The sequence below is a fragment of the Nipponia nippon genome, unplaced genomic scaffold (genome assembly GCF_047370975.1).
Source record: "Nipponia nippon isolate SJK-2023a ecotype South Korea unplaced genomic scaffold, ASM4737097v1 scaffold_21, whole genome shotgun sequence".
Taxonomy (NCBI): domain Eukaryota; kingdom Metazoa; phylum Chordata; class Aves; order Pelecaniformes; family Threskiornithidae; genus Nipponia; species Nipponia nippon.
The window spans coordinates 1,771,974-1,796,262 of NW_028262338.1; the positions used below are offsets into that span (position 1 = coordinate 1,771,974).

The window sequence follows — 24,289 nt, forward strand, 5'->3', positions numbered from 1 at the left end:
AGTGGGCTCCAGGGAGGCTAGGATAAGGCTGGAGAAACTGGTGAGAGATCAGCAGTGGTGGTCAAGCAGCCTCAGGGAGGCTGGAGCAGGGCCAGGAGAGGCCAAGGGACTCCTGAAGGCAGTGGGTACCAGAGGGATGCTGTGGGGCTTGGTGCAATGCGATGGGGAGGGCTGGCAGAGGCTGAAGGGTCCAGGAGGATCCTAAGGGTGGGTGTGGAGGCTGGGGGCTGTGCAATGATGTGACCCTCTCGTCCTTTTTCTGCTCCTCATTAGAGTCCCCTGAGCGGAGCAGGCTGTGAAGGGGGTCTGCGCTGAGGTATGTCCTTATGGCTTCTGCCAGGATATCACAGCTTATGTGTGTGCCAGGGGACGGGACACAGGAGATGGCTCCCAGCACAGGGAGCAGCGTGGGTGCCAGAGCCTCCACAGGAACCAGGGGGAAAATCTGGGGTGCCTCAGCCCCTAGAGGAGCTGAGAATTTGGGATACAGTCACTGGGGGTTGTTCTAGGGCAAGATATGCTCATGCACTTGTTTGCTGCTAACTTTGCCCCTTCTTCCATGCCCATCTCTTTAGTTCTCACTTATGACCCTTGTCAACCATTCTTGCCATTGTATGGAGCCTTCTTCTGCAGAGACCTTCCTCGCATCCCGGGGCTGCCTGTGTGTGAAAGCTGTGCCAGCGTGACTCGCAGATGCCTGTGTCCAAGAGCCCCAAACTGCTGGCAGGAGGGACGTGCTGATGAGGGCAGAGCCCCCAGCACAGTGTGAATGGCTCCTGTTTGCTTCTTCCCAGGGCTGAGGGAGTGCCAGCAGGTCTGTTCATTTTTGGGAGGAGGGGATTATGTGTACCAGTGTGTATCTGGTGGGAAGGGGCATGCCCTGAGCTGGTAAAAGCCCCATATGCCTCAGGTCCCCAGAACTCCTTAGTATCTCCCTCCATTAGTCTGCAGGGCTGTTGGTCAGCAATGCAGAGGCGTGGAGCTGGGTGGAGAGATGGAGAGGACTTCTGTGAACCAGAAGGGATGACTGCAAGTCAGAGCAGTCTCAAGGTCATGAGCAGCACCCCCTTTGATCTCAGCATCAGCATCAGCATAAGGCTTGATCTGCCAGCAGGTGCTTGTGGTAGTGGGCAGTGATGTGTCCGAGGCAGTGACAGGGGGCTATGTTGTGCCCGAATTTGGGGTAGATGGCAAGGAGTGGCTTGTGTCTGGGATGGCTCTTGGAAGGACACTCACCTCTGCATGGAAATGCCAAGTTTTGGCCTCTGAAGACTTGTGACAGGTACTCCCTGTGTAAAGGACACATGGCCAAGGCTCAAGAAGACCTTGTAGTGTCTGGGGTTGAGGGTGGCTGGTATGTGAGGACACCAGACCATGAACTGGTGTAGCTGGTGGTCAGTTTCCCGGCTATGCCAGGAGCAGGGAGCTATTGATGCCCTCGGATACCTGGCTCTTCCAGGGGCAGGTGTTTGGTGCACAGAGAGGCACTCCTGGGGCAGGGACTCATGAGTATCAGATATGTCCAGCCTCTTCTGGGGGTAGACATGGGTTTAGCCATGTGTGCTTTGCTGCACTCGGGGATTTCAGGCTCCGCGGGACACCAGCCAATGTCTGAGGACTTCTGGCTGAGCATGGGGCTCCTGCTTATGGGTGCTTGGGGGGGCTTGTGGGTGGCCTGGCATGTCTGATGGTGAGCAGGGCAGGGCTGCCAAAGGATGGTGCTCGGGAAATATGGTTGTACCTCAGGGCAGTGAAGAGCCTGACTGTGTTTAGGGCAGTTCCGTGTCTCTGCATGGTGAAGCTGTCAGTGGTGCTCAAAGGTGCTGAACCAAGGGATTTCCTGGAGCATAGCAGGGTCCAGGTGGTGCCCACACCTGTGGGGTGACAAGTCCTGTGCCAGCCTGTCTCCTGCTGTGCAAATCCAGGCTGTGGAGCCCCTCCTGTGCAATGCTCATCTCCAAAGGGGGTGAGCTCATGGAGCTCTTCCCCATGCTCTGCCTCCCATTTCTCTGCACACAGCCACTGCAGGGAGCATGCTTGTCCAGGGGGAGCTGGGGCTGTGAGCTTGGACGGGAGGCATCAGCTGCCAGGAGCCTTGGGTTCCCCTCCCAGCTCTGCCTTTGCTCCCTGGGTGGCCATGGATCCGGCTGTCCCCTCCCACTGTGGGAGGGTGTGGGTAGTACAGAGACGTCCAGGCTCTGCTTGTCATCCCTGTGCTCCATCCTCACATCCCGAGCCGGTAGTACCCAGGCGTGCTTAACGATGCTCTCGCTTGCTTCTCTGCAGATCTCCGGCCTCTGCCCGATGTAGCCATGACTGGGACCTGTACCCGGGAGTGCACGGAGTTCGGCCACTCTGATACCTGCTGGATGCCTGGCCAGTCCTCCCCCAGCCGCAGGCCCAAGAATGCCCTCAAACTCTCCACTTTTGTGCCTTACCAAGACAGAGGGAGTCAAGAGCAAGTCGGGAATGGCAGCCCCAGACTCTCAGAAGAGCGCAGCACCAAAATGGCCAACCTCCGCCTGCTCCCCACGTACAGTGCCTTCTCCAATAGTAGCCATGAGCCCTGCAAGGACTCTCCCATGGAGGAAATTCCTCTCACCCAGACCTCGGACTTCCAGCCAGCTACCACCCCCTCGTCCCAGACCACCAAGAGGGAGATATACCTGTGAGGCTGGGCATGAGGGGCAGGGAGCAGATGTGCTTCTGAGGCCAGTGTCCAGAGGAACATTTTAAACTTCAATGCTTTATCGATCCGGCAGCCGGTTCTCCAGGCAGCGGGCTCCACGGACAGCAGGGCAGGGCAAGGCAGGGATGAGAGGAGCACCTTTTTAACCCTTTGTTTCCTGGGGCCGGGGGTGGGTGGGAAGGATGAAAGCATCCAAAACCCAATTTCTGAGCACTTGCAGGTGCATGTCTCTGAACTGCTGCATTACCGGGGAGGGCTGGGCAGGCTCCTGGTGCGGAGGGCATGGCTGGGGAGAAGGGCTTACGTACCAAAGGTCCACGCAGAGCTGGTGGAGTTCCTGGGGCATAGGACGAGGGGTGTCCCCATGCACAGGGAGCGAGCTGCCTGTCCCTTTGCTGTAGACTCCTGTAAATACGAATCTTAGGAATGACATTCAAGTCCTGCCTGATCGAAACTTTTTATTGTCCTTGAAACAAAAGACGTTTAAACAAAAACAAAAAAAACACAAAAAAAAAGAAAAAAAAAAGAAAAAGAAAACAGAAACAAACCACAGGGAGCAAGTTCCAGCTTTGAATGGTTTGCTGCGTGGAAGAGCCCACAGGAGCGCAGCGTCCAGCCCACACTCATGTTCTATATTGTAAATAGAGATGTGACCAGTCCCTGAAACAGCAGCTGGGGAGCTGGAGGAGAGGGGCAGTGTCCTAGCCGGACTGCAGGGACTTCGCTATTTTTCAGCCTGGATCTCTTTCTGAACGTTGTCACTGTGCCCACAAGCTGCAGGGTCTGTAGGGACTGCCTGGTGCCATAAGCGGGGTCTGCTTTGGAAGGCGGTTCCCTGGTGGTGGCCCTGCACCCGGCGGGTGGAGGAGGGATGGGGAAGCCCCCAGTCAAGGGACCGGCTGGGTCCGGAGAAGCCCTCAGTCCGACTCTGCTGGCAGGGAGGTCGTCATGGGCTGTGGCATCTCAGCCCATCGCCTTGTGCCTCCTCCGGGGCAGGGGATGCCCATGAGGCCGGCTGTGCCATGCCTTTGACCTCCGTCCCATCCGCCTGTAAGCCACCATTGCCTTTGTGAGGAGGAGCTTTGTCTCAGGGTCACACCGGGGGCCACCAAGCCCCTGCCCGCTGGACTCCCGCTGCCCTTAGGCCACAGGGCCACTCTCACGGGATCCAGCTTTCTCTTCCATTGTCAAAGGTTGACCGGTCTCCCTGGCAGGTCCCCCGCTGCCCCAGCTTCCTCAGCTCCCTTGCAGGGTAACCAACATGGGCAATGCTGCGCATGTGGTGGGGAGAGGAACCCTCACCCCTCAAGGGGCTCCCTGCAGGGGGAACCCTGGGCGCTTTCCTGAGCCTCTCTGCTCCCTCAGGAGCCGGGGCACAGTCCTGTTTTGGGGGGCTTCACATGCACCCCTGGCAGGAGGGGTCCAGGGCACTCCCGCCTCATTCCTGGGTAGCCCTTCCCGGTCCTCCCCCGCCAGGACGCGGGGAGGGGCTGTGCTGCACCATTGTTCTTCCTGTACTTGCACGTGCATCGATTGTCTTCATCTCTGGGATCTTCCTTAGGGAGCGAGGCCAGTGGTAACTGCAGGATGGTTCCCCCTGTGGCTCATCTTCAGTCCATGCGGTCCATCACCGCTGGGCTCGCTGATGGCTCTGCTGGGCTCAACCGGCACTGGGACACCACAGGGACAGGTTACCCCAGCTGCTGTGGGTCAGAGACTGTCCTGCCATAGCTGTAGTGCCTGTCGGGGTGCAGTGCACCGGGGGGCCCCCTGCCCAGCCTCCTGCCCTCCTCCAGCATCCCTCTCTCTGAGCAGCTCCTCTCTCTTTGCTTCAGCAGTGGTGGCAAGATGCAGCCAGCTCCCTGGTGCAGCTCTGGTTGACCTGAGGGGACATGGTGCAAGCCAAGCCCGGGTAACAAGGGAAGGGTGGCAGAAGGCACCTGCTCGCACCCGCTCCCTCGTGTCCCAGCCCTGCTTCTCGCCTTCCCCAAGTGGCATTGCGCCACACTGCATCGCCCATGGCCCCGGCACCTTGGGGTGCCACCCAGAGGAGGCAGGACCCTCCTCCTGGCCTCCTGCTGCTGCTCCCTGCTGACCGGCTGGGGGGCCCTTGAGGTGGGCGCGATGATCCTGGTGGATGTCCGCCCGCCCGTCTGGGCATCCCTGCTCTACCCTTGCCCGCAGTGGCCGCCCAGCAGGGCCCACGTTCCCCTGGCCTGGCTGCCTGAGCAGGTCACGCTCCTGAACTTGTTTTTATTGTAGCTCTGTAGTTTCAGGGCCAAACTGGGCAGAATGTGCAATTTGGCCACGCTGGCCAGGATCTTTGACTCCACTGCCAACTCGACTGCTCACGCCTCCCCTTGGCTTAGGCAGCGGCAGTGTCCAGTGCCCCTCTTGGGGACCCCCTGGGAGAGTGATGTAGCCACATCTGAGGGGTGCTTGTCCAAGACCAACTTCCCCCAGCCCCTCACCTGTGGATGGGCTCCCTACCTTATGCTTGGGGTGACCAGAGGGACCCTGAAGCTTGAAGCCCTGTGGCTGGAATTGCTGTCATCTCCTGGAGCACCTGGTGATGTTCTCAGTGCAAGCATGGTGCAAGGGTGGGGGGTGAGTGCAGAGGGGGTCCCCAAGGGGTAGGAGGTATGGGTGCTGGGGATGCATGCCATGGGGAGGGAGGATGGGGGGGTTCAGTCTCGTCGGGGTGCACAGAGGGATGGTGGGGCTGGGTCTTTGGAGGGGAGCACAGTGGGGAGAGGGCATGGGTATCTGTGGGGTGGAGAGGGGATGGGTGTCTAGGGGGAGCATGATGGGGGAAGGGTGGGTCTGTGGGCAAGAACAGAGGGGGCAGTGGGAGTGGTTCCTTGGTGGGGTGCCAAGGGGTGGGAGGCTATAAGGGGTGCAGTGGGAATGGGTTCCTGGGGAGGAGAAGGCATTGGACATTGGTCCTGGGAGACGGGGTGCTGGGGATTTGTCCCAGGGTGAAGTTGGCAATGTCATTGGGGATCAGTCCTGGGGGAGGGCAAAGAAGAGGTGCTGTTGGAAAGAAGCTCATTTGCACAATTACAAGCCAGAAGGATAAAGCCTCTGTGCACGTGGCAGGGGGGAAGCTCCCCACGGGCTCCAGTCTAGACAAGCACAGGGAAGAGGAGGGGCGTTCAACGCCTCTGCGGAGGGGTTCACTGTATCTCACACTGCACTAGGACAAGCCAGGGGTAAAACCAAAGGTGGGAGCCAGGGAGCAGGCGGGCTGCGTGGGAAGGATCTAAGCGACCCCTTTGTAGCTCTTCAGTGTTGGTTCTATTTATACGAGATTTCATTTCCTTGCTTGTGATGCCTTGTTTTTTGTACAGTTTTATGTACATGCAGGTGTAGCTTTTCTAAAGGAGAAGTCCTATGGCAGAGTAAAGTACCCAACTATTTTTCAGATGGTGACCTATGTCTAAGGCAATGCCTCTTGCTAAGGTTGTATTGCTCTCAATGTGTGATGCATTTCCCTGTGCGGGGAAGGCTTTTGGCCTTGGGCTTGGTTTTCCCCGGGCGCTGTGAGCACAATTGATTCCCTTGTAATTCTTTCTGTTCAGAGCAGTGAGCATGACACCGTCGTGATCCCCTTTCTGTTCTCTCCTGTTCTGTTTGTTTGCTGAGCTGTCAGATGACCAACTCCATTGTAATTAGCCCTTCCTAAAGCTTTACAATAAAAGTGTGAAAACCCGGGTGCCTATGCCTGATGGATTCTTCCTCTGTGTCACATCCTTGGGGGCGGCCTGGGGCATCCTCAGGGAATAAAGCACATGGAGGCAGTGAATAGCCTTGGTGGCTGTGGGGAGATACCTACTCCTGCTGCCCTCCTCCAGGTGCAAGGAGCACTGGTGTGGCCGTTCTTGTCTCCCTGCTCCTGTTTTCCAGCTTAAGGATGTTTCTGCACAGGTATGAGTAAGACAACCCCACAAAGCAGTTTGCCACAAACCAGTCTCCTTTATTTAAAACCAAAACGTTGCAGTGAAAAGACATCTTCAGCCCCAAGGCTGCCTGCACTTGTGTCTGTCACCAGCTAAGGTGGGAACCAGGGAAAGTCCCACCAACCAGGTCCAGACTCCCTCCCACCTCCATTACTGCTCCGTGGAGGCCTGATGCTATTTCCCGCCATTTCAACATCTCCTTTAGCAAGCATGCTTGATATTTTTTTTAGGTAGTTTAGACCCTTTGGAAACAGCTGGACCACTTCAAACCAGGGCACATTTGCGGCTGCTTTCTACTGCAGCTGCAGGAAGCTTGCTCAGCTGTGGCTGTTGTGTTTTCCTGCTTGCCTTTGCACAGGCAAGATCAATAGCTGTACAGGGCAGTTTCTTAGCTCAGAGTAAAGCTCAGAGTAAAGATGCTTCCCTCATTAGTCGGGTTACATATGGGTGCTACGTGTCTCGGCTGTGTTGGGCTCACACACAGCACCACACCTCTCTCTCTTTGCTGAGCTGCAGGCACTGAGCTTGCTGTGGTCTTAGCACCAGGCAAAGGCAAGACTCAGCCCCAGCTTGGAAGACACCAGCAAGTGTCCCTGGGAAGGAAGAGTTTCCCAGTGAAGATGTCTCGGTGGGGTTTTGTAGAGACTCCTTTTCTACCATCCCCTTCTCCCTCGGCTCTCCTCTGGGTCATGCCCCCCACTCCTGAGGGATCATGACCTCATGGGTGAGGGTGTGGGAGGCTGTCAGCTGCCCCTCTGTGCAGGCACACGCCAGCTGGGCAGCAGGGATGTGTCTCGAGGGGTCCTGGGGAACCAAGTGACCTGGCTGCCTGCTGATGCCCCATCTCAAGGAAAGAGGATCCAGATGTTGAGGATGGTGCCAGACTCCCACAGCTGGCACAGGGAGGGCAGGTAGCACCCACGTAGAGCTGTCAGCACCTACCTGCCCCCAAGATAACCAGGATCACCAAAGAGTGTCTTCCTAAGTGGAGACACAGACCCAGGACCTCCCTGTCCCTCCTGAACATGCCTGGCCTTGTGCCATGCCTTACAGTTGCTCCTCATGCTCCTTCCTCCTCCCCAGTCAGGCGAGGCTGTGCAGACCCCCTGTGCCCGCCATTCATGCCTCCTTCCCCTCCTCTGCTCTACCCTTCTCTGCCGCCCCAGCATGCCCCATCCTACCCACTCCCCCACCTCCTCTGTTCCCTCCTTGCCTCTCCTCCCCTACTCCACTGTGCTCCCCCCGACAGCCCCGCCCTCCCCTCACCCCACCCCAGTGCAGCAAGTCTTCTTGGTCCTCCGGCACAGCCCTGAGCATCACATTCAGCCAGCTATGTGCTGGCTTGGTTTCCATGGCAGCACACATTGATTACTGGGGTGGGAAGGGGCCTCACGGATTCTGCTGGTGAGGATGCTGCGTCTGCCCAGCATAGCTTGGGGTTTGAACACAAGGGTCCCTGGTCAGTACTGCCCTTGGGTTTCAGTGCCCAGTGAGGCAGGTGGATGTGGAAGGGGTGCCCCACTGGACTGGGTCCCATGAGGAACCCAAATGGAGTTAAGTGACATGGCCTCAGTGTACCTGCCGAGTCCACTGGTCCTTGGAGGTTTGCACAGCCTGGGGCTCCACAAGAATCATTCCTAGTCTAAGGTGGAGGAGATGGGAAGCTGCCCCTCCTGCCCGCTCCTTGGCAGCCTCCCCTGGGGTGGGGGATCTGCAAAGAGGGGTGATGGTCTGACTGGCTGCCAGGTGGGGACAGTGTGTGAAGGGAGATGGGCTGGGCAAGGAACCACTTGCTGCATAATCTTTGTTCTTACCTGGGTTTTTCAAGTACATCTGGTTTAATAGGGTCCTGGTCTTACAGCAGAAACTGGGAATGTGCCAGGCCAGGGACATCCATTTTGATGGAAAACTTAATTCTCATGTCTCCTGAGGGCCTGACCTTGCAGCTTCAGCTGTCCAGCTGCCTGCACAGATCTGGCAGATTCATTTTCAGTGCTTCCATGGTAAAATGGATGAGGTTTGGGGTCTTTTTCTGGCTCTAACCATGAGAGACCTCATGCAGCGGCACCATCTTCCTCATGGAGGCTGCCTCTTCTGAGGCTTTCTCCCAGCATGGCTTTACTCAGTAAAAAGCACCATGAAGTTTAAAGCTGTATTGTCAGTAACCACAGAAGATCTGTGCTTACTTGGTTCTTTGTCACAGTTCCTCACTTCTACAGCAATGGGCATTTCTGCAAGCCAGAAACAGGGAACCCGGTGGAAATCTCAGGACTGCCTGATCTATTTTCACTGAATCTTTAAAGAAATAAAATGAGATGATTCCTGGGCCAAGCAGGTCTGGTGGGAGGACAAAGTGAGCCAGCAGAGCTCTGCACAGAGCTGAAGTGGCCAGACAATGAGTTCCCACCAGGGTGGCTTTCTTGCTCGGATGAGTGATGGGGTGGCACAGCCTGTGCTGTGATGGTGGCCTCTCCTTGCATGGGAGCAGGGCGCTGGGCCATTGCTGTGCCAGCCTGATGTTCAGGGTAGAGGTTCAAAAAGAGCTGAAAGCAGTTTAAGAGCTGACACCATCTTTCTGGCAGGGGATGTGTTTATGCCATGATGCCCACAGGCAGCTGTGGACTGCCATGGGGCCACAAGAGCAGGGCTGGCTGTGGAGAGGGCAGTGATGTGCTTCAATAACCGTACTCCGTGGTGAGATCCTGCGAGGAACAGAGCCCACCATGCAGGAGGAGCAGGACCATGGTACAAGGAAGCTGCAAAGCCCTCCTCCCCTGGCTGGCTTTAGGCTGAGGAGAGGTCATGCCTGCCCCGCTCATCCCCCCCGTGTACTGCCATTAATAGGATGAGCAGGGCTGCCTCTGCTCACAGTGACCATGGAGCCCAGCCCTGCATATGTTGCGGTGGCCTCTGGGGGAGATTGGATATTGTGCTACAGGAGAAACCCCTGTAATCACCCACAGGATGATTGGGATTTGCAAGCAGCTCGGGGGAGGCAGGGGGACCCAGCCCCAGGCAGTTTTCTGCGGTGTCTCTGGTTATCTGGCAGTGTGATGAAGTGGATTAGGAGATTTAGAGCAAGCCCAGCCCTCTCTCCGGGGAGCTCTCGAACTGAAGCCCCCACAGACTACGCAGCTCAGTTTATTCCCATAGGCAGACTGATAGAAAGAAGGCTGGGGTGCTGCTCACAGCAGCTAATCTAAGAGCAGGAACTTTTCCCCCTCTGCTAGCAGGGAATTGGCATCATCCAAGACAGAGAGAGTCTATCAGTTTCCTCCACAGCCAGATGCTCAACCCCCAACAGCTTTCACCCCACATTGCTGTTCCCATCCCTTTCTTCAGCTGATCCCAGCCAGCCCCAGGCCCTCTGCAGTGCTGTAAGCACCCTTTAGCCTGGTGTGACCCTCTGAGATCCCCTGCCAGGATGGCCTGGCACCATGTTTTAATCACACAAAGAGGCACAGTTGGTTGGACCGTGCTCTTCTTCCCCATCTGCTCGTGGCGGTCGTGGAGCTGAGCCTGGCCCACACAAAGGCAGGCACTCTCTCTACAAGGGAGTGCTTGCAGGGGCTTAGTGCAAACAGACCTAATAGGATTAGTGCAAATGGGAGCCATGCTCTGTTCCAGCAGAGAGGGATGCACGCCTGCCCTCCCTTGCTGAGCTTGCCTTTCCCTCCCTGCCTGTCCATCAACCCTGATGGGATGCCAATCACCAGATATCTCAGCACCCATACTCCTCAGAAAAGTCAGCTTTCTAAAACTCGCTGTCCTAGGCTCCTCCAAATTAATGGATGCAATGCATCAGATATCTTAGTCTGTGAGCCTATCTTTCCACCCTGATCTCATTATGGACAGCCAGCTTCTGCTGCAGAACCTGGTTGAGTCCCACTTTCACTTGTGAAATAGCTCCAAATTGCGACATTACCAGATTAGCCTCTGGAGAAAGATGTTGTTTTCAAAAGGCTTTTAAAATGAAGGTTTGCAATGTCAGGATGGACACCAAACCCTTCCTCGGTTCTCTCTTTGCAGCAGCCTTGGCACAGTGCCAGCGCTGCAGGGAGCCGGGGTGCTCTGGAGCCCCATGATCTGCCTGTCTTTCTGGGCAACATGGAAGTCTTTGGAGGACCATCAGCACCTACTGTTGATTAGTTAGCATTGCAATAATACTGAGGCTCCCACCATAAACCACTGCGGTGTTACGCTCGGCACCATGCAAACATCGACTAGAGATGTTTGCTTCTCTGGCTTTGCCACACCGATGCGATTTATAACATGCTTATGCTGGGCTGTGGGAAGACTACCAACCCATGCAACCACAACACCAAGCAGACACCTTCCCCCCCAGCTACCCTGCCTGGGAAGCTCAGCTGCCTGCGAGCAGGGCAGCTGCACGTGTAGACTGAACCTGGGCACTAGGGATTGTAACTCTACAGCTGAGACAAGCCCTTGGAGATGGAACAAAGATGGCTGTCAGCTGGAGGGGGACTGTAATTAGGCAAAGTTGATAGTAGCTGTCACAGAAGGCCATCGTGGGCAGGGTGGTATCCTGGCAGTGTGGTGCCAGCCACCCTCTCCTGACTGATGCAGCTTGGAAAGAACAGAGGGATGCTGCTGCAGAAACTGCTCCTGGGTCTCCCATCATGCAGGAGAAGGTGTCTGTGGGCAACTGCATGGCAAGATCATGGAGCTGAGCTGCTGCAACATCTCCGTACCCATCAGAGATGAGCTGTAAACCTTTTCACACTCAGCAGGGGAAATTCACGAATGTCTTGCTGCTATGTCTCCCAGCCTTGTCCTTAACTGCTTTTCATTTCTCCTTCTGCCCTATGAAATAATTCCAGATCTGAAGAAAGGGCTGCAGAGGCTGCTTTACAGACTCAGAAAGGTAGCAGGGAGTGAGTGACTTAAATGGCTTTTCCAAAGACCACATAGACCTGGGATAGTCCTTCATTGATGGTCCAGCAGATGAAGGGCTCTCCCAGGACTCTGTGTGTCCTTTGGGCAACATCTCTGGAGTCAGCTGGTCAGGCCTCAGTTTCCCTATGAATATGTGGATCTGATCTGGAGAAACCATCAGAGCAGGCTGCTTTGCCCACTCATAATTTGTTGCCTGCATGGCAGTATCACAGCTCATCCTTCACCTAGGCAGACACAAACATAAACCATTCGCAAGGCTGGGGAAACCCCCAAAGCCCAGTGCTTTCTACCCAAACACAGTAGAGGTTTGCAAATGGAGGATGTCTGTCATTACAAAATGGATAATAAAGGTCATCTTGCCTTGCCCACACACTAAACACATCACCCTGGTGGTGCATCCCGTGTGCTCCACTTTGAGCAACCACTTCCACCTGCCTCCATACGCATACTGCCTTGCTGCAATAAAAATCGAAGCCAGCAGGAAAGCCTTGAAGGAAGCAAATGGCTGTGTGCCAGCAGTGCTTGGCTGTAACTGTGCCAAGGCTGGGCAGGACAGTGGGGAAGGTGCTGGGCACAGCTGGATGTGCAAAGCGCTGGGTCTGGGCTTGTGTGGAAGGGAGGGATGACCAGGGGAAGCAACGAGGCAGACAGGAGATGCAGAGCAGTGAGAAGAGTGGGAAGGTGTCAGGAGGGACAGAGTCTTCTTTCCCTACCTTATCTTACCTTGGACTAAAGCCTTCCCCCATGCTCTCCATCCCATCCCACTGAGTGCTCTGCTCCTGGTCAGTGTTTCTGCTGTCTCCGGTTTTGCAGGGGACCTTCTCCTCTGGCCCTGGCAGGTCAGACTCCTCCATGCACACTCAGTGCACAGATGGAGCAGCTCCCACGCGCCGTGCTTGCTTACTGCAAGCAGACCCGTCATTCACGTGTGGGAGGCCCGGCGGCACCACACCCCCCGTGATATTTATATCACAGCCCAGCAGCCACCTCCAAGCATGGTTGCGAGGGCACGGCATTCCTATCCTGGGATAAGCTGTGCTCATCCCAGCCCTTTCTAAGCTTGCTGGAAAGGATGGCATCTTTCCCAGTGCCTCTCTGGCTGCCAAAGTTGGTCTGCCATGGCACAGGTCCCTCACTATGTGGACAATCTCATCCGAAATGCTGACTGACGACACCACCTGCACCTCAAAATGCTTTGCTGGGGGTAAGGCAGGTGGGGAAGGACTGGCCATTTCCAAAGAGCAAAAAGCAAAGGAGAGGCTATTTTCCCCTGCCTTGTGTAGCTCTCTGTAGCCTGAAACCTGCTGAATTATGCTCATAAGTCAAATTTGCAGGAGGTGAAGAGATGATAAAATCCTACTTGCTGTTCCAGGGCTCCGCCTCCAGCCTGATGCGATGCTGGCATATGCTCCAACAGCACAGCCACCAGCAACGGCTGAGTGCAGCAGCACACCAGATGCAACACTTGAACCCTTCACAGATGTTGCACATCAAACAGCCTTTGGGACACGGTGAGATCCCAAATGGGTCACATACTTGAAATAAAATCAGCCACAGCTGAGCCTTCTAGGAGCTGGTTTTCCCCACTCTTGTCAAAGCTGAACACTTGCTCTGGGAGGCAAATGTCTTGAGGGCAAACCTTCCTCCAAGCACCCTCATCCTTCCCCTGTCCTGGGATGAAGTCTGGGTACTGTGGGGGAACACGACACCCTGCATACAGCACACATGGGGGGAGAGTGACCAGCATCAGTGTGTGGGCAGCGGCTGCTGGTGGTGCCTGGGTTTGCACACACATGCCATCCTCCTCCCCGCACAGCTGAGAGCACTCCGTGGGGCTACTGACAGGGCTCTGTGTGCGTGCAAGCGTCTGTGGGTGACCATATGTCCGAGGGGGGGCCGTGCATGTGGCCAGCCACAGAGCATGTCCCTACGTGTGTCCTCCCTGGGCATGGGGCAGGGGGCCAAATGCTGCTGTGCTCTCACATGCAGCCACAGGCAGGTGTGTGTGCTGCATTCAGCCAGGGGTGGTTATTATTCTTTATTAGTGTACCTGTCCGTCTGACATATTCTTTATCACTCTGTCTCAATCTTTCACTCGTCCTCCTTCTCTCCCTCAATCATCCTCGATTAGTTTTTCTGTCTGCCTCCCATTCCCGTATTCTTCATCAGGTGCTCCCTCTCCTGCCCTCCCCCACTCTTCCTCTCCTCCTCTCTCTCCATCTCCCCTCCATGCAGCTTTCCTCCCTCCTGTTTCATCTCCCCCCTGCTGTGGGAGCCCATGAGCCTGCAGCGGTCAGGAAGCCTGGGGCCATCATGACTTTTTTCCAGGAGCTGGTGGCTGCTCAGTCACTGGCCCTCCAAGTGCTCCCGCTCTGTCTCCATCGCTGCCCCAGCTGCCAGGCACTGGGGATTTTCCTAGCTGCCAGGAGCAGCCTGGAGATGCTGAGTGCCTCCAGCCCCCCCACTGGTGCAGATGCTGCTGTGCTGCTGAATGGGTTGCAAATTAAACCCCTGTCTCGAAGCAGCTCAGGAGCTGACATCTCCTTTGAGAGACAGTATATCCCCTTGGATGCTTGTGCCTCGCTCCCATTTCCCCATCCTTCTGCTCCTCCTCCAGTCCATCCCAGCGTGCATCCTCCAGCAGGGAAAGCACTTATCTTGTGCCTCATCCCCATTCCCTTTCCAGGCTAGTAGTAGAAGTCCCTGAATAGGCTGGTGCTGTAGGACTCATCTGTGAGACTGAAGGCAGCTTGCCAGTTGCCAGAAGAGGCCCTGGCTGACAGCCCCAGGCTGATTCACAGCCTTTATTGCCTCTTATCCCAGCGTCTGTGCTGCTCCTGCTGGGGTGCCTCCGCCTGCACAGACCTGCAGTCACCAACCACACATGGGGGAGATCGGAGAAAGGGTACAGCCATGGGATGGGATGAAGTTGCATGGCCAGAGACTATGGAGACCAAACAGAGAACAGAGCTGATGGTGGACCTCAGGCTTTGAGGCATGGGGAGAAGGCACAGCATGGAGGGATGCTCTGGAAGGCACCTTTGGCAAAAGACAGGGGATGGATGAAGACATACCCTGCATCCCCCAGCAGAGAAGGCACAAATATTTTGCCTCATCTCCCTCCCTTTGGGGGCCAGAAGGTGAAAGTCTGGAGTGCTGGAGGACTCAGGTAAGCAAAATGGTCTGGCAGTGGCTGACATGCCCCAGGCACCCGAAGGAATCCATCGGCCCAGACTGATGGCAGCTCCACATGGAGATGGTACCTCCTCAGTTGCTCCCCTCCCCTGACCCTAGAGGAAGAGGGTGCCCGCAGGACTCGGTGATGGCTGCAGCTGACAGCTCTCTCCATCCTTGTCCCTGCCTCCCAGCACAGAGAAAATCAGAGCTGGTATTGCAGGAAAGACCCTCAATGGCACAGCAGCCTCCTCTCTGCTGTGTGTGGACGGCAAGGATGGATGTCTTGACCTGTCAGTTGGGGCAAGCACAGAGTTTCTGCAGCTGGGCCCAGCATGGTGCTCAATTTTGGGAGTGAGCCATCCTATCTAGAGTCTGATTTCCCAACACTGCACTTGCTCCTGTTGCTGGTTGAGAAGCCTTGTCACTGCCCAGCCCCAGAGCTGCCTTTATTCTTGCCGACCGTGTCAGAAAAGCCCATTTCAAGGGGTGGTGGGGAGCTGAGTTGCAGCTGGGAAGCCACATCGGATGGGAGACCTCATTAGTGCCCAGCAAAGCTGCAGGACCCTTGCTGTACAGCGGCCAGCTCCCCTCTGGGCAGAGGGGTGCTGCAAGAGGCGATCGGTCCTGCATTGCATTCGCTGCTGATGCTGATGTATGTGACAGGCGCAGGGGTTGCCAGGAGACAGCATCCTCCTCCTCGGGCGCTGTGCAGCCAACGCGGCTCTGCGCTGGTGATGTAATGCTCCTCCGGCACTGCTCATTGCCGGCCTGCCCTGTCTCTCCCTGCCAGCGATGGAGGGGAAAATGCCAAAGCCTTTACAGACATTCCTGTGGCCTTCCTCAATCTGCGTTGTGCTCCCTCCCCTCCTACGGGTGCAGCAAGCAAGGGTTTGCAGAAATCAGCTTCAGTGTCAGTACCAAAAGTGCTCTTGTGCCCTTCCCATCGTGGGTCACCAGCCCCGTCTCCCGATGTGTGAGGTCCATCATGGACCCCCCGCTTGGGTTTTGCCTATGTGCAAACAGTCCGTGGCAAGATCTGAAAAGGTCTTCGTCATTTGTTCAGATATCGGGGGGAACAGGGAGAGGCAGATCGCCACTCACGCACACAGAGGCTCATTGAATAAATATCTGGCTACAAATTATCTGCTGATCTAATAAAAAAGATATTACCTACCTCTACAAACCTAGTTTCAAATTATTCCTTCTGCTCTGTTCAGTAGCCTACTGGGAGATCACTGGCAGGTTAATTTGCTATTGAACGGGTCCCAACTGGAATTAGCACTTCAGCCTGCCTCTGGTTTCACTCGACAGTTAATGAAAGTCGCTGTTATTCACTCCTGGCTCTGAACTTTATGCACTGCACCATGTTTCACGAGTGTGAAAGAGCTGACCAGGATATTTTTCTTTGGACTCACGAAGTATTCAGTGCTTGCAAGACCCAAAAGGTGCTGAGATAGAAAATAAACTGCCATTTATATGCTTTTACATGAGAACTTGGTGTGTTCCTAACAAAAGTGGCCTTTATCTGGGGACTGTCATTTTGATTATTTTATATTTGTACAGTGCCCCAGAGGTGTGCATAGAAAATGAAAACAGATAAAGAGCCTGAATGAGGCAGAGCTCCGCCAGAGGCCCTAATAAACCAGCAGGCTGGGCTGATGAGGGGAAGCTGGCACGGCGGGGGTAAGTTAAAATGATCTGTCCTGCAAGTCAGCACTGCTGCCTGATCTGCAGCTGGGGAAGGCAGCATGGAGGGCAGCAGGTCTGGTCCACAGTGCTGGGAGATATGCCTTGTGAATGCCACTGGGGAGGAGTGGTGGCTCACCTCTATTGGGAGGGCACCCAAAACAATCCCTCCCCAGCACCAACTGGGCTGAGCTCTATCTGTGACAATGAGGACTTGGGTGACCTCCATCCCTGTGGTGTTTGAAGAGGGTATGGCCAGGGACTGTGTATGGACTGCTGTGCAGAGGACCACCTTCCCCTCTGCTGGGCTCTCCCACCACAGCTTCTGCCCAGAGATCTCCAGGACAGACAGCTGACTCCAAGCAGGCATGATAGCAGCATCTTATGGAGCCATGTTGCCAAAGTCAAGGTCTGTAACAAAACAAATGCAGCAGACAATGCAATCTTTGCAGTTGCTTATCAGTCCCATCCCACCTTCCTCACCCCGCTGCTCTCCTTGCACAGCTCCGTTAGCCCACCATGTTCTCCTTGCTCCATCACCCTCCCCTCATCCCATATACAATTTCTGCAAACCTCCTTGACCTGCCAGCCATGGACCAGAAGCTTCCCTTGCAGCCCAGGCATGGTTTGGCTGGGGGTCTGTCCCATCCCTTGCCCGTGAAGACCTGTCATGAACAGCAGGAAGAGCTGAGTCAGCAGCTCTGGCATTCCTCTTCCCCCTCTGACACCCTGAAGTCCCCTAAGTAATTTCCTTCTCCCTCAGTGTTTGCACCCTTCAGGCACTCAGAGACAGTTATCTGGCTCCTGCCTGCATGATTGATCGGGAAAGCTAGACAGATTTAGTTCATTTAATCTGCCTCCTAAATCCCATCTTTCAGCCCCTTCATCATTTTCCTTGTGTCTATCGTGTCTGTATCTCCTTGGGACAGCAGTGCCTCCAGCTGTGCCCAGGCATACAAGCTGCAGGCAGGGGCTGCTGGTGCCAGCACAATGGCTGGCAGCCCTGGTGTGTGTGACACGACTGCTGCACTGGGGCACCCCGCATCCCCTGGGCTGTCTCTGTGGCGTGTCACCCTGGGAAACCAGGGTCTCTAAGGATGCTTGGGGGCACCTTGCATGCCAGGCACTGTTTGCCTCTGGCTATCTCCTCTGTCTGTAGGAGCCTCCTTTGCCAATGCTGGTCTAAGCCCAAGACCCTCCGATGTGATGGGCAGTCCTCAGTGCCCTCATCAGACCCCTGTTATTGCTTGCTCCCTGACAAATGTTGGAGAAAAGAGCTGCCAAAGCAGGCAGCACCAGGGCAGGGAGAGGAGGCATGGCGCATAGCTGCAATCACTCAGCTCTCCGTGCTGGTGCCTGTCATGCCACAGCATCCCCTCTCTCACACAGCCCTCTGTGTGCCCTGGCATCTGCTCCATTCCCAGCTGATCACAGGGCACTGGAAATCTTCTAGGGAAACCCAGGGCTCTGCTTTTGTAAGTACTTGCTGCTGCAGATTTTCCTCTCTGCAAAATTTGGGCCAAAATCTCTGCTCCAGGCTAAACCCAGCGATGTTTCTCGTACTTGTGGAGAAAAATCTCATGATGATGAGGGTGTGTGACTGATCCGTCGAGGCTTGCCTGATCCTGCAGAGACTAAAACTGCAGGTCATGCAGTGGGAACATGTCCTGCCCCTCTGGGTCAGGGCTTTGGGGGCTGTTCTCCCATTCCTGTGCGATAAGACATTTTGTGCAGATGACCTAGAATTCAACATTTCCGTCCCAGATTCATCCAACATATGTAACCACAATTGCTGTTTCTACCTCTCTATCTGATTAGGACCTTCTTCTGGCTGCCTCTGTCCAGATTCCCTGTGAGAGCTGTCGCATTTCCAGCACCAGAAGCCCAATGTGGCTCCATTTGAAGCAGCAGGATTGTAGCTGCTGCTGAGATCCCCAGAGCTGCCGCTCCACAAGGAAGGAGCCTGAAAGCGGAAAACACATCTCCCCGATCACCAAGGGTGCATTTTGCACTAGCCCTCTGATTGGCAGCACAAAAGACCGTGCAGGGAGAGGGCAGGAGTGCCACGGGTAAGTCACAGGGACAAAAACGCATGCACAGCCTGCAGACGCTGTGGGTCGTGTGCCTGGTCCCCCTCTGCCCTCATGGTCCTGCTGGACACTGCCGCAATTTTGTTATTTTCCAGAAGTCTCCCTGTCTATTGGCTCTATTGTTGGGTTGAAGATGGAGCCATAAAGTTATCGCTGCTGGCATCACTGTCTTTTCATGAAGGCTGGTGTTCTTCCTTTTTCCAAATCCTCTGGTAATTTCCTGCTTCTCTGTAACTTAAACAACTCTATTGTCGGTCCCTGCTTTATTTCATAAGCTCAGTCCCACCCCATTCCCTGCTGCATGCCCCCAGCCCTGCTGAGCCATGCAGGTTCACCCTGTCTTTGCTCAAGAATTATATCTGACAATTTGACAAAGTTTTTTTTGTTTTCTTATTGTCTGTAAGATGCTCTTTTTTTTTTTTTTTTTTTGGTTAATGGCAAATTTTAGAAGGCTGTGCAGCAGTTCAGCCATTTGAGAGTCATCATTAATTTAATCTTCTTCCTAATTTATTAATGGCTCCTACTTCCTCTCCAGTATTTGAGACTCCCCTGGTATATTTGTAAAAACCATCTTATTCCCCTTAACCTCTTTGGCAGCGTTAGTTCACTTTGCCTTTCCTCCCCATCTCCGACAGGTTCAAGTCAGTCACTGTCCTCCCTGCCTCCAAGACACTGATGTCCCATCCCATCAGATCTTTCAGCAGTTTTGCTGCCGGTTCTTTGTGTGCTTCTTGTTAGGCGACTTGCTGAAATCTACCCCCTTGTTGAGGGAGTATGTCATACTCTCCCCATGCCACCCAAAAAAATAACACCCTTTCCTCCTCACATCTCTCACCAGCAGCCAGGGGAGTAGGGGGCATGATGCAGGGTCTGTAGCTTGCCCTGTATTAATTACAGCCCCACAAAGGTGCATCCCTCCCTGAGCTGGTAAGGCAGCCCTAGACTTTGAGAAGAAATCTCTCCTAATCAACTGTACTCTGCGGGCAAGACCAGGAGTTGCTAGCTCACACCAGCTAACCAATGATAAATGGAGTAAACTGATAAGCAAACATCACTTAGAGAGTGAGAGAAAAGTGCCGAGACTGACCTGCAACAGTAAATATATTAGGCTCAATCCATCACTGGTTGAAGTCCCCTGTATGGCACAAGATCCCAGTGGCTGTCAATCCCTCTGAAGTGCTCCAGGGGCTAGCAGGGGGCCCTGAAAGCTCCCCATCACTTGAAACATGGTAATTACTGATCCACTGGTGACCAAACTTGTAAGAACTGGGTCTTGCCAAAGAGCCAGCTGGGAGAAGGATGGGTGGCATCTGCCAGGGGCAGCCTCTGCTGAAAAGCAACTTGGATCAGGCTGGGAGGTCCCACTGCTGGGGACCCAGCCAGCCCAGATCCTGGGAGTACCCCAGCCTCTCAGCTCTGCCCAGATGTTGCCTGCACCCACATCCCCACCACCATCTTCACTGCTCATGGGGCTCTGCACCAACACCCCCACCTGAAAATGCACCCACAGCAGCTGGTTACCCATGGAGACAGCATCTTACATCTGCTCCACGCGGTCTCAGAGACCATGAGGGAAAGGAAAGGAGCTGTATTTTTACAGAAAATGCTGAGAATGTGACTTTTTTTTTTTTCTTCATTTGCAAATGAAACAGTCCCATCAAAGTCTGAATTTTTTCTAGAAATGAAGATCTGGAAGCATTTCTTTTGGATCAGTCCGAATGTTCAGTGTCAACAAAGCCAAAATACGTCATTGCAATTTGGACTTTTTCAAACAGAAGTTAAAAGATCACTTAAATGAAATTTGTTCATAATGTAATTTTGAACAAAGAGAAATTATTCAGCCTGGAAATGTTGAAACAGACATTTTGATAGCACCAGAATAGTTAATCCTATTAAAATAAAATAAGATGGGAATAGACACATTTTATTCTGTTTTTTGATTTGGACAAAACCATCACAAAAGATAAAATCCCAAGCTTTTTGAGAGCACCATTTAGCATTGTGTGGTCCAAGCAAGGTGATGGGACCCCTGCTTTGTGCTGGAGGCATTTGGGGCTGTAGCAGTGACTGGGTCAGGAGAAAGGAAGCAGCTACGGGGCTCCACCACCCACCTCCTGCAGGATGCTGTGTCAGGAGGGGCCAGCTCTGCCCACGGTGTCTTGGGTGCACCCATGTTATCAGTCCCATGGGTGCAGCAGCTCTGTGTCACTGCATGGGCATTGCACGCTGTGCTGTTAAAGTGTCCCTGAAATAATCCAACCAAAAAAGCATCCCTTTTTGGGACACATCATGAAATGCTGATTTGTTGAGCAAGTCATGTTTTGCTCAAAGCACCTCAGGTCTGCCAGATTTTCACCAGCGCTGCACCTGAATTCCTTCACATGCCTGCAACCTGCCTGAAAGCAAGAGTCTCACCCCAGTGCTGCCTCTCTAGGACAACTCCAGTCTTGTAAGACTGATGAACTTCTGTGTCAGTTCATTTTAGAGCAAAATCAAGTTACGAGAAAAAAATATTATCATGAACTGGAACTGTCAAAGCACAAATTGTGTTTCCAGATTGCTAGAAATGAGCAAAATGGAGTCTGGTAGGCAGCAGCTGGGGCTCCTCTGCCCTGTTGTTTGCTCAGGATTGTTTTAGGTCTCTCCCTGCGACGCAGCTGCCTTTCCCCATGCTGCAAATTTGGACATGTGTGACAGCGCCTCACATTTGCAGTGCCCATTCCCCTGGTGGGTGCTAGGTCCTCGCTTTCCCCTCCAGGACCGCTCCCTGGGTTTGAGCCACCTTGCCACCTGCCAGGTCTTCTTTGCAATCCTTTGTGGGCTCAGCCACCCTCACAAGCACTCCTGTCTCTGGAGCACTAAAAATCCCCATCCCTCCAGCTACCATGTCTCTCTGTCTCCAGGCTCCCCAGGTTTTCTATCTGTTGACCAAAGCATTACTTAAAATATCTTTGGTTTTTTTCACTCAAAGTTGCATGGTATTTAGCCAATGTGTTTTGACTGCAGTGATGAGATTTTTCATCTAAATTGCTAGCAGCTGTAAAATGCAGACCCTGTCTAAAAGGGAGCCAAGACTGCATACCCGCCACCACCATGGACGGCAGGCCAGGAGCTCTGTGCCTCCCTGCCTGCTGATTGCTGCTGCTGGCTGCCTGCATTGCCCTGCCACATGCTGTTGACAACACCATTCACCCCACAGCAGCCAGGATCCTGGTCAGAAGCCAGACAGGAGCCTGTCTCCCACATGAGCCCTTGTAATTCCATTACTGGCCATCAATGCACTTGCAAATCTCCTGCCATGCTCATGATGCTGAAAAGACACCAGTTCCCATTCCCAGAGCATCCCCTGGAAAGGCAAACAGGAGTGGGATGAGCACAGGCACTGAGAGGCTGAGGGCAAAGACCTTCTCTCGTGCACAGCCCCACGCAGCGCACAGCATCTCTTATTTCCATAACCAGCAGCAGAGGTGGCTTGGGCAGCTTGGCTTCCTCCCCTCCCAGTGCTCCCCCTGAGCAGGGCCGAGTGGCAGGCGTCTGGCTGCAGCGTGGACCAGGGCCAGGACTGGCATGTCAGGGTATTCATTCATTTTTTTTTTCAGATGGATAAAAGCAGAAATCAACAGCACTTGGACTGGAATGCCCTGTGGTTGCCTGACAGCAGAAACCAACCTCAGATACGGTCGCACAAACACCGAACAGACAATGAGAAGATCTAATTATAGAGAGGAGAAAATCAGCCATCTAGCCAGGCAAAGATTCCTATTTCTAGTGGCAGACTCAGAGTGGAAGGCAGGAGAATGAAAGAAACAGGAAAATGCTGCTCTGGGCTGACTCACGGTTCACTTGAACCCAAGGAACAAATGTCCTTGTCTGTGGCAGTGAGCACACACAGTGATGACAAGCAGGTGTCACATCAGTCCACCTGGGTGCTGGCAGGTACCTGCGTCACCAGCTGTGCCTCACACCAAGCAGCCCTTCCCTACCCTGGCACAGGCAGCTAGACATCGTTTCAGTGCCTCCTAACCCACGAATCAATATTTAACACTGTGGAAAAACATTCGTCTCTGCAGGATGGGCTCTAAAGGCTATAAAGGACTCGCTCCCAGCTCTTGCATGCTCTCAGGGCATATCCTTTCACCCCAGCTGCAAACCTGCTTCTCTAGCACTTGCAGGCACATCAAGGTGGCAGAGATTGCTTAGCTACTGTATGACTGCCCTGTTTCTTCTCATGTACTTGCAAGTAATGAAGCCAATATTGGGTGGGATTGACTTCCCAGCCAGGCTTCGAGGATCTCAAATCAAGTCTCTGGATACTATCATAACAGCAGTAATGGAGAAATCGCTGATGTGTCAGGAGAGAGCACTGCACCTGCAGCAGCACCTGGGGTCACCCTGCAGAGGATGCAGGGCGGTGGGTGTCAGGGGAAGGCTGCCGGAGTGAACAAGGATGCTGCATGCCCTCGGCACCAGGGGCCAGAAGCACCCCTCAAGGCACACCCATTCCCAAACTCTCTCTGGTGCAAACAGCATGGGAAGCAGAGGTGGTGGCTGCAGCAAGCTGCGGGGCAAGCTGCTGGGAGATGCCCGTTTACAGGTGGCTAGGGGGGCAGGCTCTGTGAGGACGCTGCACCCCACAGTGGGTGCACTGGCTAAGACAGCCCTGTGCCTCAGGGGGATGGGCGCTGTTGCTGAGCTGGGAGCTGGAAGCTCATGGGCACCAGTGTGCAGACTGGATGAGTCTCAGAGCTCCACTTCCAGCTGATGTGCATCTCTCAGGACCAAACTGGACCCCAGGCTGTTTTGAAAACACTTCTCTCTGCCAGGTGCCTGTTCTGGCTGCTCCCATGAGCAGAGCACAGGCAGTCCATGATGCTTTCTTTGACCAAGGATGATGGTAGTTTGGGTTCGCCCTCTGCTCATAAGTACAGGAGTGGGGCTGTGTTTTCAGTCCTAAAACATGGAGTAAATATGCTTCAGAGGAGGGGTGGGAGACCCTTCTGGGAGGAGGTGAGTGAGGGTTGCTTCATGGTTTTTCTCCAGTTCAGCTGGAGGCGGCAGCATCAGCAGCTATCTTCTGCCCTGGGAAAGTGGTCATTTCTCTAACCTGCCATGGGGCTCCCCATCCCCTCTGGGCTGGGCTTTGCAGACCCAGACATCCTGAGATCTGTGAGCACCTGTGACCCTCTCCCGGCAGAGTTTCATCTCCCTGCATCCCGCAGCCAGGCTCACATCCTGCCCAGGCAGCAGCTTTGCTGTGCTGCAGAAGTGCCATGTCACCACAGGATGCCTGGCAATCCCTGTCACTGTCCTGACACAGATGCGTAGGCTTTCTCCAAGAGCTGACGTCTGTGAGGTCTCGAGTCAAGGAGCTGCTGCTGCTGCCAGTGCTGAAGAGCTGGTCCAAGAGGAGTGATGAAGTGGAAGCAGAAACAGCTGGCGCCCACGCTGGGACCCACTGCACTCGGCAAGTGGCGTGTGTGTCCTGTCAGCCCGACTGAATTTCCTGAGCTGTCAGGTCAGATGGAAAAGTGCCACATCAGCCTCATCAGGTCACATCGTGGGAGGAACGCAGCATGTCAGCAGTGGCATGTGCAGCTCTCGCCAGCTGCAGAGCCCTGTGAGCTTTGGGGAGGCCAAAAGAAATGACATCTTGAAGGGAGGTGATGCTGCAGCTTGGCACAGGGAGGTGGGGTTTCCAGCAGGAATGGGTGACACTGAGCTTCACACCTGCATGGGTCCAGTGGTGTTTTATCACCCATCAGTAGAAGCCA

At 54.4% G+C, this 24,289-nt stretch overlaps 1 protein-coding gene across 3 annotated transcripts in view; it reads left to right on the forward strand.

Moving 5' to 3' along the window:
• PCDH1 (protocadherin 1) overlaps positions 1-5,366 on the forward strand; it is a 55,716-nt gene extending 50,350 nt beyond the window's left edge. For 2 of the 3 annotated variants that reach the window (XM_087760204.1, XM_087760203.1), the window contains one exon: positions 2,287-5,366. In XM_087760204.1, the coding sequence (XP_087616330.1) occupies positions 2,287-2,672 (386 nt within the window). In that variant the 3' untranslated portion in view covers positions 2,673-5,366. Of the gene's footprint in view, positions 1-273; positions 317-2,286 lie in introns of all 3 variants that reach the window. The other variant, XM_087760205.1, reaches the window with a different exon arrangement.
• The last annotated feature ends 18,923 nt before the right edge of the window (positions 5,367-24,289 follow it).